The sequence below is a fragment of the Bos mutus genome, chromosome 14 (assembly GCF_027580195.1).
Source record: "Bos mutus isolate GX-2022 chromosome 14, NWIPB_WYAK_1.1, whole genome shotgun sequence".
Classification (NCBI taxonomy): domain Eukaryota; kingdom Metazoa; phylum Chordata; class Mammalia; order Artiodactyla; family Bovidae; genus Bos; species Bos mutus.
In genome coordinates, this window is record NC_091630.1 from 7450538 (window position 1) to 7466179 (window position 15642).

Consider the following 15642-nt stretch of genomic DNA (forward strand, 5'->3'; position numbering starts at 1 on the left):
GAGGGTATAATTCCATTTGAGTCCAAATGCTCAAGAACCAGGAGTTCTGAAGTATAAAATCAGGGAAAGAAGTACTTTTTATGTGTTTAGACCAAGAACGGAGACGCAATTCACTTTTCCTCTTTTGCTCTACACTGGCCCTCAGTGGACTGAATCATGCCTGCCTACATGGGCGAAGGAAGATCTTTACTCAGTCTACTCAATCAAAAGCTAATCTCTTCCAGAAATAACCCACAAACACATCCAGAAATAATATTTTACCAGCTCTCTGGGCGTCCCTTAGCCCAATCAGTTTAACACATAAAATTAACAATCATAATCCAAAATCACTGCAGATGGTGACTACAGCCACGAAATTAAAAGATGCTTACTCTTTGGAAGGAAAGTTATGACCAATCTAGACAGCATATTAAAAAGCAGAGACATTACTTTGTCAACAAAAGTCTGTCTAGTCAAGGCTTTGGTTTTTCCAGTAGTCATGTATGGATGTGAGAGTTGGACTATAAAGAAGGCTGAACGCAGAACAATTTATGCTTTTGAACTGTGGTGTTGGAGAAGACTCTTGAGAGTCCCTTGGACTGCAAGGAGATCCAATCAGTCCATCCTAAAGGAGATCAGTCCTGGGTGTTTATTGGAAGGACTGATGCTGAAGCTGAAACTCCAATACTTTGGCCACCTGATGTGAAGACCTGACTCATTTGAAAAGACCCTGATGCTGGGAAAGATTGAGGGCAGGAGGAGAAGGGGACGACAGAGGATGAGATGGTTGGATGGCATCACCGACTCAATGGACATGAGTTTGAGTAATCTCCGGGAGTTGGTGATGGACAGGGAAGCCTGGCATGCTGTGATTCATGAGGTCACAAAGAGCCGGACACGACTGAGCAACTGAACTGAATGATGCAATAGATTTAAGTATTTTGATGTCTCAGATGAACTATTTATCATCATCTCTCTCTCCTTAGTTTTTAGAAAAACTATCCCAACAGCTCTGAGCACCTCCTGATTACCTTCTGACTTTACAGAGTCACCTTTATACTAATAAACACAGCCAGTGCAAGGCATTCTTTTTGCTAATAGAATAGCTAGTAGAACTGCATGGTAAAATAAGCTATGCACCTATATATTTCTCAGTCATAGTTCTATACATTATTTTAATATATAAAATTTCTGTTTGGAGATTATCACTTTGGACTCCCATGACTGTGGTAAATTACTATTCCTTGTGGTAAGTTCATGTTTACATTGACTTTACCACTTACATTTTATACTGTAGCCAAGGAAACCATATGATAATGATGACCAAAATGAATTTTAACATTTTGTTAGAGTTAAATTTTCCAACCCACGTTCAGCCAATGCATACTCTTCAAAAACTGTATCACAGTGACGCTTTTCTATTTAGAATTACTATGCAGATATTTTATTATCCACTCTATTAAAAAAAAAAAAGGCCTTTGGTGGTGGGGGAGGCATTATACTTATGAAAGGTGAGTGTGGGGGTGTACTCCTTTATTTATTTTAATGTAACTATTGCATAATTCACTTAATGAGTATTGGATTGAGTTTTCAAATAGTATCATGACTATAAGTGAATTGATAGGAAAGTGGATAACAATGAATTAAGGAGTACTGGCAGCCTAAGTCACTGTTTATCTCTTTAGAGGTAGACAGAATTCAAATTGCCTTCATTAACTGAGCAATATGCTGTGGAAAATGAGCTTGGTACTTATCAAGAGGCTCTTTCATTTGCATTTTTGCTAAACTTTCAACTTTCTCTGTTTTCTAGATGCTTAAGAACTCTGAATAGGAGAGAAAAGAAAATTTTCAGGTAGGTAAGCCAGGGGACATTGGAGGAATAAAGAAACAAAAAAATTTATTAATGAAGATGTCAGAATTGTGCCTGTATATTTGTGATTCAAAAAGACGGTCTTACAGAAAGAAGCTAGAATGTACGAATGCATTTATTCTCCACACATTCATCAGTACCACAACAAAGCGGGAGGTTTTTCCTTTGATAAATGATCAATACTTCACAGGACATTACCCTAGCCACCCTGCTGTTGCTAGTTAAAAGTGTGAATTTCAACTAAGCAGTAAATCTTTATGGAGTTATATCTTGAACAGTTAACTTCTCCCTTAATCGCCTACAATTCTGAACACTATTATTCTGCAGAATCATTTTCTTTAAGCTCACTCAATAGGAAAAATATACTTATTGGACCAGTAAAGAAACATCAATATTTTAATCCAAACGAAACACTAAATATTAAATAATTGTTTTGTTTTTTAATGATATGCATATGTATAAAATTATTATACTTCTACAGCATAAGTGAAGAGGCAATCAAATGTATTAATACATGTTGCTATTGTTCAGTCAGAAAGACTAGAGATCTCTTCAAGAAAATTAGAGATACCAAGGGAACATTTCATGCAAAGATGGGCTCAATAAAGGACACAAATGGTATGGACCTAACAGAAGCAGAAAATATCAAGAAGAGGTGGCAAGAATACACAGAAGAACTGTACAAAAAAGATCTTCACGACCCAGATAATCACGATGGTGTGATCACTGACCTAGACCCAGACATCCTGGAATGGGAAGTCAAGTGGGCCTTAGAAAGCACCACTACAAACAAAGCTAGTGTAGGTGATGGAATTCCAGTTGAGCTATTCCAAATCCTGAAAGATGATGCTGTGAAAGTGCTGCACTCAGTACGCCAGCAAATTTGGAAAACTCAGCAGTGGCCACAGGACTGGAAAAGGTCAGTTTTCATTCCAATACCAAAGAAAGGCAATGCCAGAGAATGCTCAAACTACCACACAATTGCACTCATCTTACACGCTAGTAAAGTAATGCTGAAAATTCTCCAAGCCAGGCTTCAGCAATATGTGAACCATGAACCTCCAGATGTTCAAGCTGGTTTTAGAAAAGGCAGAGGAACCAGAGATCAAATTGCCAACATCCGCTGGATCATGGAAAAAGCAAAAGAGTTCCAGAAAAACATCTATTTCTGCTTTATTGACTATGCCAAAGCCTTTGACTGTGTGGATCACAATCAACTGTGGAAAATTCTGAAAGAGATGGGAATACCAGACTACCTGACCTGCCTCTTGAGAAACCTTTATGCAGGTCAGGAAGCAACAGTTAGAAGTGGACATGGAACAACAGACTGGTTCCAAATAAGAAAAGGAGTACGTCAAGGCTGTATATTGTCTCCCTGCTTATTTAACTTCTATGCAGAGTACATCATGAGAAACGCTGGACTGGAAGAAGCACAAGCTGGAATCAAGATTGCTAGGAGAAATATCAATAACCTCAGATATGCAGATGACACCACCCTTATGGCAGAAAGTGAAGAGGAACTCAAAAGCCTCTTGATGAAAGTGAAAGTGGAGAGTGAAAAAGTTGGCTTAAAGCTCAACATTCAGAAAACGAAGATCATGGCATCCGGTCCTACCACTTCATGGCAAATAGATGGGGAAACAGTGGAAACAGTGTCAGACTTTATTTTTCTGGGCTCCAAAATCACTACAGATGGTGACTGCAGCCATGAAATTAAAAGACGCTTACTCTTTGGAAGGAAAGTTATGACCAACCTAGATAGCATATTCAAAAGCAGAGACATTACTTTGCCAACAAAGGTCCGTCTAGTCAAGGCTATGGTTTTTCCAGTGGTCATGTATGGATGTGAGAGTTGGACTATGAAGAAAGCTGAGTGCTGAAGGATTGATGCTTTTGAATTGTGGTGTTGGAGAAGACTCTTGAGAGTCCCTTGGACTCCAAGGAGATCCAACCAGTCCATTCTGAAGGAGATCAGCCCTGGGATTTCTTTGGAAGGAATGATGCTAAAGCTGAAACTCCAGTACTCTGGCCACCTCATGAGAAGAGTTGACTCCTTCGAAAAGACTCTGATGCTGGGAGGGATTGTCGGTAGGAGGAAAAGGGGACGACAGAGGATGAGATGGCTGGATGGCATCACTGACTCAATGGACGTGAGTCTGAGTGAACTCTGGGAGATGGTGATGGACAGGGAGACCTGGCGTGCTGCGATTCATGGGGTAGCAAATAGTCGGACACGACTGAGCGACTAATCTGATCTGAATGTTCAGTCTCCTGGTTGTGTCTGACTCTTTGTGACCTCATGGACGACACAATCCTTGTCCCTGTCCCTCACCATCTCCCGGAGTTTGCCCAAGCTCATGTTCATTGCATCAGTGATGCTGTCCAGCCATTTCATCCTCTGATGCCCTCTTCTCCTTTTGCCCTCAATCTTTCCCAGCATCAGGGACTTTTCCTATGAGTCAACAGTTTGCATCATATGACCAAAATACTGGAGCTTCAGCTTCAGCATCAGTCCTTCCAGTGAATATTCAGGGTTGATCTCCCTAAAGATTAACTAGTTAGATCTTCTTGCAGTCCAAGAGACTTTCAGGGGCCTTCTCCAGCACCACAGTTCAAAGGCACCAATTCTCTGGCGTCTGCCTTCTTTATGGTCCAGCTCCCATGACCGTATGTGACCACTGGGAAGACCATGGCTTCGATTGTATAAACCCCTGTTGGCAGGGTAATGTCTCTGCTTTCAACACACTATCTAGGTTTGTCATTGTTTTCCTGCCAAGAAGCAACCATCTTCTGATTTCATGGCTGCAGTCACCACCTGCAGTGATTCTGGAGCTCAAGAAGAGGAATTCGGTTACCACTTCCACCTTTCCCCTTCTATGTGTCAGGCAGCAATGGGGCCAGATGCCATGATCTTACTTTCCTTTTTTTTAACATTTAGTTTTAAGCCAGCTCTTTCACTCTCCTCCTTCACCCTCAACAAGAGGCTCTTTAACTCCTCTTCGCTTTCTGCCATTAGAGTGGTATCATCTGCATATCTGAGATTGTTGTTGTTTCTCCCACCTGTCTTGATTCCAGCTTGTAACTCATCCAGCCCGGCATTTCTCATGATGTGCTCAGCGTATGCGTTAAACACACAGGGTGGCAGCAGACAGCCCTGTGGTACTCCTTTCTGGATCTTAAACCAGTCAGTTGTTCCAAACAGGGTTCTAACTGTTGCTTCTTGACCCGCATACGGGTTTCTCAGGAGACGGGTAGGATGGTCTGGTATTCCCATCTCTCTAAGAGCATTCCAAGATATATGGACTGAGTTAAAAGTCCGCAGACTTGATTGTACACGTCCAACTCCTATTTCCTATTTTTTAATTCTTTCCCACATATATATTCCTAGAAAGTCTTCAATCACACAAACCACATAAGCATTCATAATACCATTCATACTCAACTCAGTGGGAAAATTCTCATTTCCTATGTCACTTCAAATGCCCTATACCTTAAAAAAAAAAAAAAAAAGACAAACTTAGTTTTAAAAAGTATTGGTTCATGTCTGGAAAAGTTCAGCTAATAGAAGATACATTTAAAGGATCTGTGAGTCTTTCTTGATGATTTTAATATTTTAAGAGAAAATATAGACCACTTAATAGGCATAATTTCTTTATATAGATTTTTTAAATTAAATTTATGAGGCCCTAAAGTCAATGCAACTTCAAAGATGTAGACATAAAATGTTTTTAACAATTAGACTCAATTGGAATAATTTATTGTTTTAGAATAAAATACAATTTTCTCTTTTCAGAAGTTTAGAAGAATATCTTTTCCCTGAAAGCAAATTTCAGGTTTTCCTGTGTCAGCAAAACTCTACCATTATAAGTGCTACTTTTCTCAATTAGTGAGAATGAAAATATTTTTCCATTATTTAAAACCATTTAAGCAATTGCCTTGAGGAACTGTGAACTACTTCATTAGAATGCCTGTGTGATATTAATAAAAATAAACATTTTATTTTAAATGAATTATGTATCAAACCACTATGGGCCAACTATCATGTTGTAAATGTTTTATTATTATATGCTCAGGTATAGAGTAAGGTAAACATGCCTGAATATAAAGCGTTGCTCCTTACAATACTTTCAGCACTGCAATGCAAGATAAAGAATGAAATCAAGTGTACAGTTTGTTAGCAGTTTCTTGAGCTAATGATCAGTTAGCCAGGAATATACATCTGTTTGACTCCAAAGTATCTGGCTTTTCTTTGCACTATAGTGAATTCTCCCAGCATAATTGCCATTATTCTTCAAACCAGTTCTTAAAAATGAAATCATAATTTTATATTATAGAAAATACACCTATTACAATAATTCAAAAGATCATCTTGTTTAATACTAGGCTTTGTATTTCCTTTTGGAAAATAGGACATTATTTATTATATTTTCTTTCTTTGAAAATTAATGTTATTTTAAGTTTAACCCGATCTAGTTCATTCTATCCATAATATATTTGAACCTTGCCTGATCTAAAAATGCAAAGATACTACACTAATCCAGCTAGCTAAATCTTCTAATGAACTAACAAATCTTAACTTGATGGCTGGGCTTAACTCATCAAGGAGGAATTTATAGTTTTACTAATGGATTAGTTGTCATTAAACAATGTATACTTGGATTTTAACATTTTATTGTCGTGAAAAAGAAAACTGTCTTGATTATAAGGATTATGGAGATGCTGATTTATGAATCTTATAAATCTAGAATTTGTAATTCTGTGAATATTTTTAAAACACAATTTGAAGCATGAATTGTTTCCCAGAAAGAAACACATGCTTTCTGTATTAAGTAGCCATATTTTTAGCTGTTGAGCTTTTTTTTTCTGCCCAAAGAATTTCACTGACATTAATTATATAATAATAAAGACATTAATATTCAATGAATGAGAATTTTTCAACATATATTTTTACCCTAACAAAGAGAATTTCCTTATGTAATTATTAAAATACATTCATGAAAAATATATTCTTTTTTTTCATGCTAATACTTTTTATTTGATCAGATTTTAAAAAGCCTCATAACAACTTGTTATATTGTTTTGGTAAAATGCTTCAAATCCTCTTTTAAAATGATAAAGTATAAAGAAGCAAACATTTTCAACATTCTTGTTTCAGGTCCTGTGTTAGATACTAGAGACTTAAGTCAAAACTTGGTTTGTATATTATAAGAAAGAACATTGAAGTCTAATGAAAATTAGTAAGAATGTCCCCACCGCCTAAATATATGTCAGTTCAAAGAGATTTTTGCAACTATACATTTTTTCATAGATCTAGAGATAGGAAAGGATTCATAGGGGTATTTAACACAACTTTTTCCAAATGTGTTCCATGGAACACTATTACCTAAGATAGTAGCAGTTTCACGAAATAAATAAATGCTTCTTGTGGTCAAATAATCATGGTGTAAAATCAGTGGTGGAGAAAACTGCCGGTGGCTTAGCATGAATCAAGGGAGTGGTGCATGTGAAGTAAAATGTCTGTTTTGAAGAAAACCTCTTGTGGAGTTGTTTGAGTTGTAGCTGAACTAGCTGAGCTTTTTTTTCATTATTTTTGCATATCAGAATAATTGCAAGGATTAGAAAACTGATAGATATGTTACAATGGAGTTGTAAGAATCTAGTTTCTATAAAACTAAAGATATAATACAAAAACAATAACTTATGTAGTGGTATCGGATTGGGAGACCAAGGAAAGGATAAGAGACAAAAAAGAAGCAGAAAAAGTTTACAGATTAGAAAGGTGATAATGGAAAGCACCCCAAGCCCCCGCACCGCTCCACACACACAGAGAAGATATGGTAGAAGCTACACCACCAATGTCAAACAAGGTTAAGTTTCAAGGGGAAACACTGGAATCAAGTGTTAAAAAACAGGAGAATTTGCTTAATGCATGTCTCATGACTTGAATATTACAGAATCTTCGAAATGACTTTTTATAGAAAACAAAATTCAATTTAGAGTATTTATATAGTACACTATAAAGGTTTAATCTTTAATCAAAAGCCACATGAAAAATTACTATTGTGTAATGACTTATACATATTCTTGTTGTAAAATGCTATAAAAGGCCTCATACTGTTTGGTGATTTTAAAAACAAATTATTTGTTGAGCTTAAGTTTATAAATTAGCAAATTACTTGGGCATTATAAAAAAACAAAATAATAAAACTATGCACTTACCATCATGATTAGGATTTCCTAGTGTCCATGGCTCATCTGAGTCAAAATGAGTATCTCCCCCAATTCCTGGCCCAGGGAAATAAGCATGTGCCAGAAACCCTCCCTCTCCATCAAAAGGAGAGCTGTCTCCATGAAAGCCAGATGCGAAAATGATGGTTATATCCACATCACGCTTGCCATTTTCTAATTCACTGTAGGGAACTTCCTCAAATGTCAGAGGAGTGACATTCTGCCACACGTCAAAGGCACGGCGAATAGCTTTACGGGTTTCAGGGTCTCCCACTTTTGGAGTTACGTTCTTTATACTGAAATTTAGAAAAAAAGGATAGTCAGTATGACGTTATTATATATAATCTGACCTATTACACATTGACTTTTTACATATTTTCATCACAAGCTGAGTAAAGAAATTAGAAAATGTCTCTTAGTAAGTAGGAAAGAAACTAATTCTTTCTCTATAGCTACATTTCACTATGCTGGGTCATTAAATTCTCAGCAGTATAGTATTCATCTACCAAGGCTATAAGAGATCTTTTCTGCAGAATGGTTAACACTGGGGTAGTTAGATCAATCATCACTTTGTCTCCTGAACAATAATAGAAAAGCGGCTTTGCCAAATGATCAAACAGGTACAGCAGTTCTAAGCTGAAATAAAAAATTCAATTTCTGTACAGTAATAATTTCTTTTAGGGGCACGCTATTGTGTACACACGTTACTTCCAAACAATGTCTTTATGCTCATATCATGAACAATTCAGTGAACACAAAGTTATTTCTTTTTTTAAATAAAAGGTCAGTTAACTACAGTTTCTGATGTCCACTGTTCTCTTATATATTTAATTATTCATAGTCAAAGCCATGTGAGTGAATAGCTCTTTAATACAAATATTTAACAGTTATGTGAATTTAAAGAAGTAACTTGGACACTATTACCTTATTTTTCTTGAGGCTAATAACATGAGAAAAATTATAAATATTTTTTTTCTATTTAGCACTGATCAGATATTTCTTTTTATCACTTATTTTACTATTTTATAAATAGAACATAAACAAATATATATATATTTAAGTATTTTATATTGTGGTAGTATAAGTTCATATATCTTTGCAAAAAGTAAAGAGCAAATTTCACAGGGGTTATAAGTAAGTTTCAGACCATTTCAACCAATAACTTTACACTGATGAATCCATGAGTTTCACTAAGGGAATATCTTAATGCATAGGAGGGTATAATATTCAGGTTAATATTACTATTTTATTATTGCATGGAGGCTAAATGATATTAAATTATGATGTCTATATTACAGCTATAACATATACAGGATTTGAAATTTTAAATAGCAAAAATGACTTTGCTATTTTCAACTATTTAGCTGTACGGAAAAATATTCAGGATATAATCTGTGGTGGAAAAATAATATGCAGATTGTATTTCAACTATCTGTAACTATGCCAAGATAATTACAAACATTAGGCTGGAAATTAAGCATTTAGAAAAAAAAACACTTAATTGAGCATTTACTGTGAGCCAGGTGAGTTTTTCACACCTGTCATAGAAACAAAGGATCTCAGATGAATTTAGAGAAAATTTAGAATGGTAGAGCTAGTTTTTTAACCCAAATATCTTGACTCAAGAAGCAATTATATTAAATTCTAATGTAGACATCACAACTACAACAAGGTTTACACTATTTTCTAGTCCATATTCTAGACAAGACTTATAATGACTGTGATGATAAATATCATCTATTATATACAAGGAAAATAAGGAAGCAAATCAAGTGAAATCGTTTATTTTTATTGCAGTATAGTTGATTTACAATGTTGTATTCGTTTCAAGTTAATAGCAATGTGAACCAGTTATACAGATACATATATATATACTTTCTTAGAATCTTTTCCCATATAGCCAGATACAGAGTATTGAAAAGAGTTCCCTGTGATATACAGTAAGTTATCAGCCATCTATTCTATATATAATAGTAAGCATATCTCAATCCTTATCTCCCAAGTTACCCTCCCCCATTTAATCCCTAGTAACCAGAAGTCTGTTTTCTGCATCTGTGATTGTACTTCTGTATTGTAAATAAGTCCATTTTTACCTCTCTTTGTGTGTGTAGATTTCACACATAAGCAGTATCATATGATATTTGTCTTTCTCTGTCTGACTGACTTCACTCAGTATGACAAAGTTTATGTCCATCCATTTTGCTGCAAATGGCATTCTTTTGTTCTTTTTATGGCTAAGTAATATTCCATTGTATATATGTACCACTTCTTCTTTATATATTTCTCTGTTGACAGAACTGAGGTTGCTTCCATGTCTTGACTATTATAAACAGTGTTACAATGAGCACTAGGGTGCATGTATCTTTTTGAATTATGTTTTTTCTCAGGGTATATTCCTAGGAATGGGATTGCTGGGTCACATGTTAGTTCTATTTTTACTTTTTTAAGGAACCTCCATATTATCCTCTGATGCTAAATTCCGATGCTGTAAAGAACAATATTGTATAGAAACCTTGAATGTTAGGTCTATGAATCAAGGTAAATGGGAAGTAGTCAAACAGGAAATGGTAAGAGTGAACATCAACATTTTAGGAATCACTGAACTAAAATGGACTGGAATGGGTGAATTTAATGCCCATGACCATTATACCTACTACTGTGGCCAAGAATCAATTAGAAGAAATGGAGTAGCCATCATAATCAACAAAAGAATCTGAAATTCAGTACTTGGATGCAATCTCAAAAATGACAGAATGATCTCTGTTTGTTTCCAAAGCAAACCATTAATATCATGATAATCCAAGTCTATGCCCGACCAGTAATGCTGAAGAAGCTGAAGTTGAATGGGTCTATGAAGACCTATAATATCTTCTAGAATTAACACCCAGAAAAGATGTCCTGTTCAGTATAGGAGACTGAGATGCAAAAATAGGGATTCATGAGATACCTGGAATAACAGGCAAATTTGGCTTTGGAGTACAAAATTAAGCAGGGAAAAAGCTAATAGAGTTTTGCCTAGGGAATGCACTGGTCATAGCAAACACCCTCTTCCAAGAACACAAGAGAAGACTCTACACATGGACATCACCAGATGGTCAACACCAAAATCAGACTGATTACATTCTTTGCAGCCAAAGATGGAGAAGCTCTATACAGTCAGCAAAAACAAGACCAGGAGCTGACTGTGGCTCAGATCATGTACTCTTTATTGCAAAATTCAGACTTAAATTGAAGAAAGGAGGGGAAACCACTAGACCATACAGGTATGACCTAAATCAAATCCCTTAAGATTATACAGTGGAAGTGACAAACAGATTCAAGGTTTTAGATCTGATAGACAGAGTGCCTGAAGAACTATGGACAGAGGTTCATGGCATTATACAGGAGACAGGGATCAAGACCATCCCCAAGAAAAAGAAATGCAAAAAGGCAAAATGGTTGTCTGAGGAGGCCTTACAAATAGCTGTGAAAAGAAGAGAAGCTAAAGGCAAAGGAGAAAAGGAAAAGATACACCCATTTGAATGCAGAGTCCCAAAGAATAGCAAAAAGAGATAAGAAAGCCTTCCTCAGTCATCAATGCAAAGAAATAGAGGAAAACAACAGAATGGGAAAGACTAGAGGTGTCTTAAAAATTTTTTTGAGATACCAAGGGAACAATTTCATGCAAAGATGGGCACAATAAAGTACAGAAATGGTATGGACCCAACAGAAGCAGAAGATATTAAGAAGAGGTGGCAAAAATACACAGAAGAACTGTACAAAAAAGATCTTCATGACCCAGATAATCATGATGGTGTGATCACTCACCTAGAGCCAGACATCCTGGAATGTGAAGTCAAGTGGGCCTTAGAAAGCATCACTATGAACAAAGCTAGTGGAGGTGATGGAATTCCAGTTGAGCTATTTCAAATCCTAAAGGATGATGCTGTGAAAGTGCTACACTCAAATGCCAGCAAATTTGGAAAACTCAGCAGTAGCCACAGGACCAGAAAAGATCAATTTTCATTCCAATCCCAAAGAAAGGCAATACCAAAGAATGTTCAAACTACCACACAATTGCACTCATCTCACATGCTAGCAAAGTAATGCTCAAAATTTTCCAAGCCAGGATTCAACAGTGCATGAACTGTGAACTTCCAGATGTTCAAGCTGGATTTAGAAAAGGCAGAGGAACCAGAGATCAAATTGCCAACGTCCACTGGATCATCAAAAAAGCAAGAGAGTTCCAGAAAACACACACTTCTGCTTTATTGACTAAGCCAAAGCCTTTGACTTTGTGGATCACAACAAATTGTGGAAAATTCTTCAAGAGATGGGACTATCAGACTGCCTTATCTGCTTCCTGAGAAATCTGTACGCAGGTCAAGAAGCAACAGTTAGAACTGGACATGGAACAATGGACTGGTTCCAAATTGGGAAAGGAGTAGTACATCAAGGCTGTATATTGTCACCTTGCTTATTTAACTTATATGCAGAGTACATCATGAGAAACTCTGGGATGGATGAAGCACAAGCTGGAATCAAGATTGCCAGGAGAAATATCAATAACCTCAGACATGCAGATGACACCATCCTTATGGCAGAAAGTGAAGAAGAACTAAAGAGCCTCTTGATGAAAGTGAAAGAGGAGAGTGAAAATGTTGGCTTAAAACTCAACATTCAGGGCATCCAATCCCATCACTTCATGGCAAGTAGGTGGGGAAACAATGGAAACAGTGACAGACTTTATTTTTTTGAGTTCCCAAATCACTGCGGATGTTGACTGCAGCCATGAAATTAAAAGACACTTGCTCCTTGGAAGAAAAGCTATGACCAGCCTAGACAGCATATTAAAAAGCAGAGATATTACTTTGCCAACAAAGGTTTGTCTAGTCAAAGCTATGGTTTTTCCAGTAGTCATGTATGGATATCAGAGTTGGACTATAAAGAAAGCTGAGTGCGGAGGAATTGATGCTTTTGAACTGTGGTGTTGGAGAAGACTCTTGAGCGTTCCTTGGACTGCAAGGAGATCCACCCAGTCCATCCTAAAGGAAGTCAGTCCTGAATATTCATTGGAGGGACTGGTGCTAAAGCTGAAACTCCAATACTTTGGCCACCTGATGTGAAGAGCTGACTCACTGGAAAAAAGACACTGATGCTGGGAAAGATTTAAGGTGGGAAGAGATGGGGACAACAGAGGATGAGATGGTTGGATGGCATCACCGACTCTATGGTTATAAGTTTGAGTAAACTCCGGAAGTTGGTGATGGACATGCAGGCCTGGTGTGCTGCAGTCCATGGGGTCACAGAGAGTCAGACACGACTGAGTGACTGAAGAGAACTGATACTGTCCTCCACAGTGGCTGTACTAATTTACATTCCCACCAAAAGCAGAGGAGGGGGGCTGTTCCTCCACATCCTCTCCAGCTTGTGTTGCTTATAGAATTTTTGATGACAGCCATGCTGACCAGTGTGAGGTGACACCTCACTGCAGTTTTGATTTGCATTCCCTAATAATTAATGATGTTGAGTATGTGTCCATGTCCTCTCTGGCCATCTATATGTTTTCTTCAGATAAACGTCTATTTAGATCTTCCACCCATTTTCTGATTGGGTTTTTTATTTAAATGAGCTTTATGAGCTGTTTTTTATATTTTGGAGATTAATCCCTTTACAGTTGCTTCATTTGCAAAGAGTTTCTCCCAGTTTGAGGGCTGTCTTCTTTTTTATTTACGGTTTCCCTTGCTAATCACCTGTTTGATGGCTGATTGGGCATACAGAATATGTTTTAACTTTGAAATTTGTCTAATTTTCCTTGCAGTCTTATATTTTCTTTCCACCTTATCAGATTGCAGAAGCAAGTATTTTTGTGATTCATTATTTCAAAGAACATACTACATCATGGGTACCGCTGTAGGTACTAGACATATAACTGTGAATAAGTCTCTGATCTTGTAGATCTTATTTTAGTGATAAGAGATAAACAATAAAAATACAGTTACATATGGTTATAAATGAGTGGTGAAGAGGAGAGATGAGTAGACGATAAATGAGATATCAGTGACAAAAGGAGCCCCACACGCCTCAGACTGAGTTTCCAGCCAGTTCAGATAATGCGGCTGCTTAGTGAACTGGTGCAAAATGACCACTCACTACAGTGATATGAATTGAAAGAGAATTGGCAGGGAATGGGTTATATTCTGTGAAAGCAAACCACTGGAGAGTTTTAAGCAGAGAAGTATTCTGGTATTATTTCAGTTTATAAAGATCACTTTGTGACCCCATGGTCCGTAGCCTGCCAGGCTCCTCTTTTCATGGAATTTTCCAGGCAAGAATACTTGAGTGGGTTGCCACTTCCTTCTCCGGGGGTCTTCCCAACCTAGGGATCGAACCCAGGTCTCCTGCATTGCAGGCAAATTCTTTACCATCTGAGCCACCAAGGAAACCTGGGTTATTTTCTGTGAAAGCAAACCACTGGAGGGTTTTAAGTAGAGAAGTATCCCGGTATTATTCCAGTTTACAAAGATCACTACTCTTGATGAAAAATAACAAAGGGGACAAAATTGGAAGCAGCAAAACATTTCGGAAGTTTAAGCAACAGAAATTAGAGACATGTACTAGAGAGGCTATCATGAAGATATGAAGAGTTAGACCATTTCAGTATACGCTCTGCTCATAAATTTTTAATGGGAATTAGTGTTGGATTGCGGAGAAGGCAATGGCACCCCACTCCAGTACTCTTGCCTGGAAAATCCCATGGACGGAGGAGCCTGGTAGGCTGCAGTCCACGGGGTTGCTAGGAGTCGGACACGACTGAGCGACTTCACTTTCACTTTTCACTTTCAGGCATTGGAGAAGGAAATGGCAACCCACTCCAGTGTTCTTGTCTGGAGAATCCCAGGGATGGGGGAGCCTGGTGGGCTGCTGTCTCTGGGGTCGCACAGAGTCGGACACGACTGAAGCGACATTAGCAGTAGCAGTGTTGGATTGAATGTGTAATGGAGAAACTGCTTTATTTTCAAAAACAGGATTACCTTACAATAAAGAAAATAAATGAAATTGTATTGTATGATATACATATAAGTATACAGTGATTCTGAGAAAAATGAAGCAATATAATAAAGAATAATAAATGTGGAGTACGATTTGGAGTTGAAAACACATCATTATGTTTTTCAAAGCTATGCACTGATGAGTTTCCAAAACGTGCTTAACTACAATATTTGTGATGTCATTAATAAATACAAGACACAAGTCTCTTTTCAAATTATAGTTCTCTGCAAATATATGCCCAGGAATGGGATTGCTGGATCATATGGGAGTTTTACATCTTTTTTAAGGAACCTCAGTGCTGTTCTCACTAATGGTTGTAGCAACTTACATGCCCACTTACATGCGCTCCAGTGTTCATCGCAGCACTGTTTACAATAGCCAAGACATGGCAGCAGCCTAAATGTCCATCAACAGAGGAGAGGATGAAGAAAATATGATACATGTATACAACGGAATATTACTCAACAGTGAAACAGAACAAAACCATAGCATTTGCAGCAACACAGACGGACCTAGGGATTATCATGTTAAGT

The 15642-nt window shown here is 37.2% G+C and overlaps 1 protein-coding gene across 1 annotated transcript in view; it reads right to left on the minus strand.

Annotated features, from left to right (window-relative positions):
• The window catches only part of MMP16 (matrix metallopeptidase 16), a 401911-nt gene that overhangs the window by 157781 nt on the left and 228488 nt on the right, over positions 1-15642 (minus strand). Inside the window, exon 4 of the mRNA XM_005888277.2 lies at positions 8069-8373. Within this exon, the coding sequence (XP_005888339.1) occupies positions 8069-8373 (305 nt within the window). The remainder of the gene's footprint in view (positions 1-8068; positions 8374-15642) is intronic.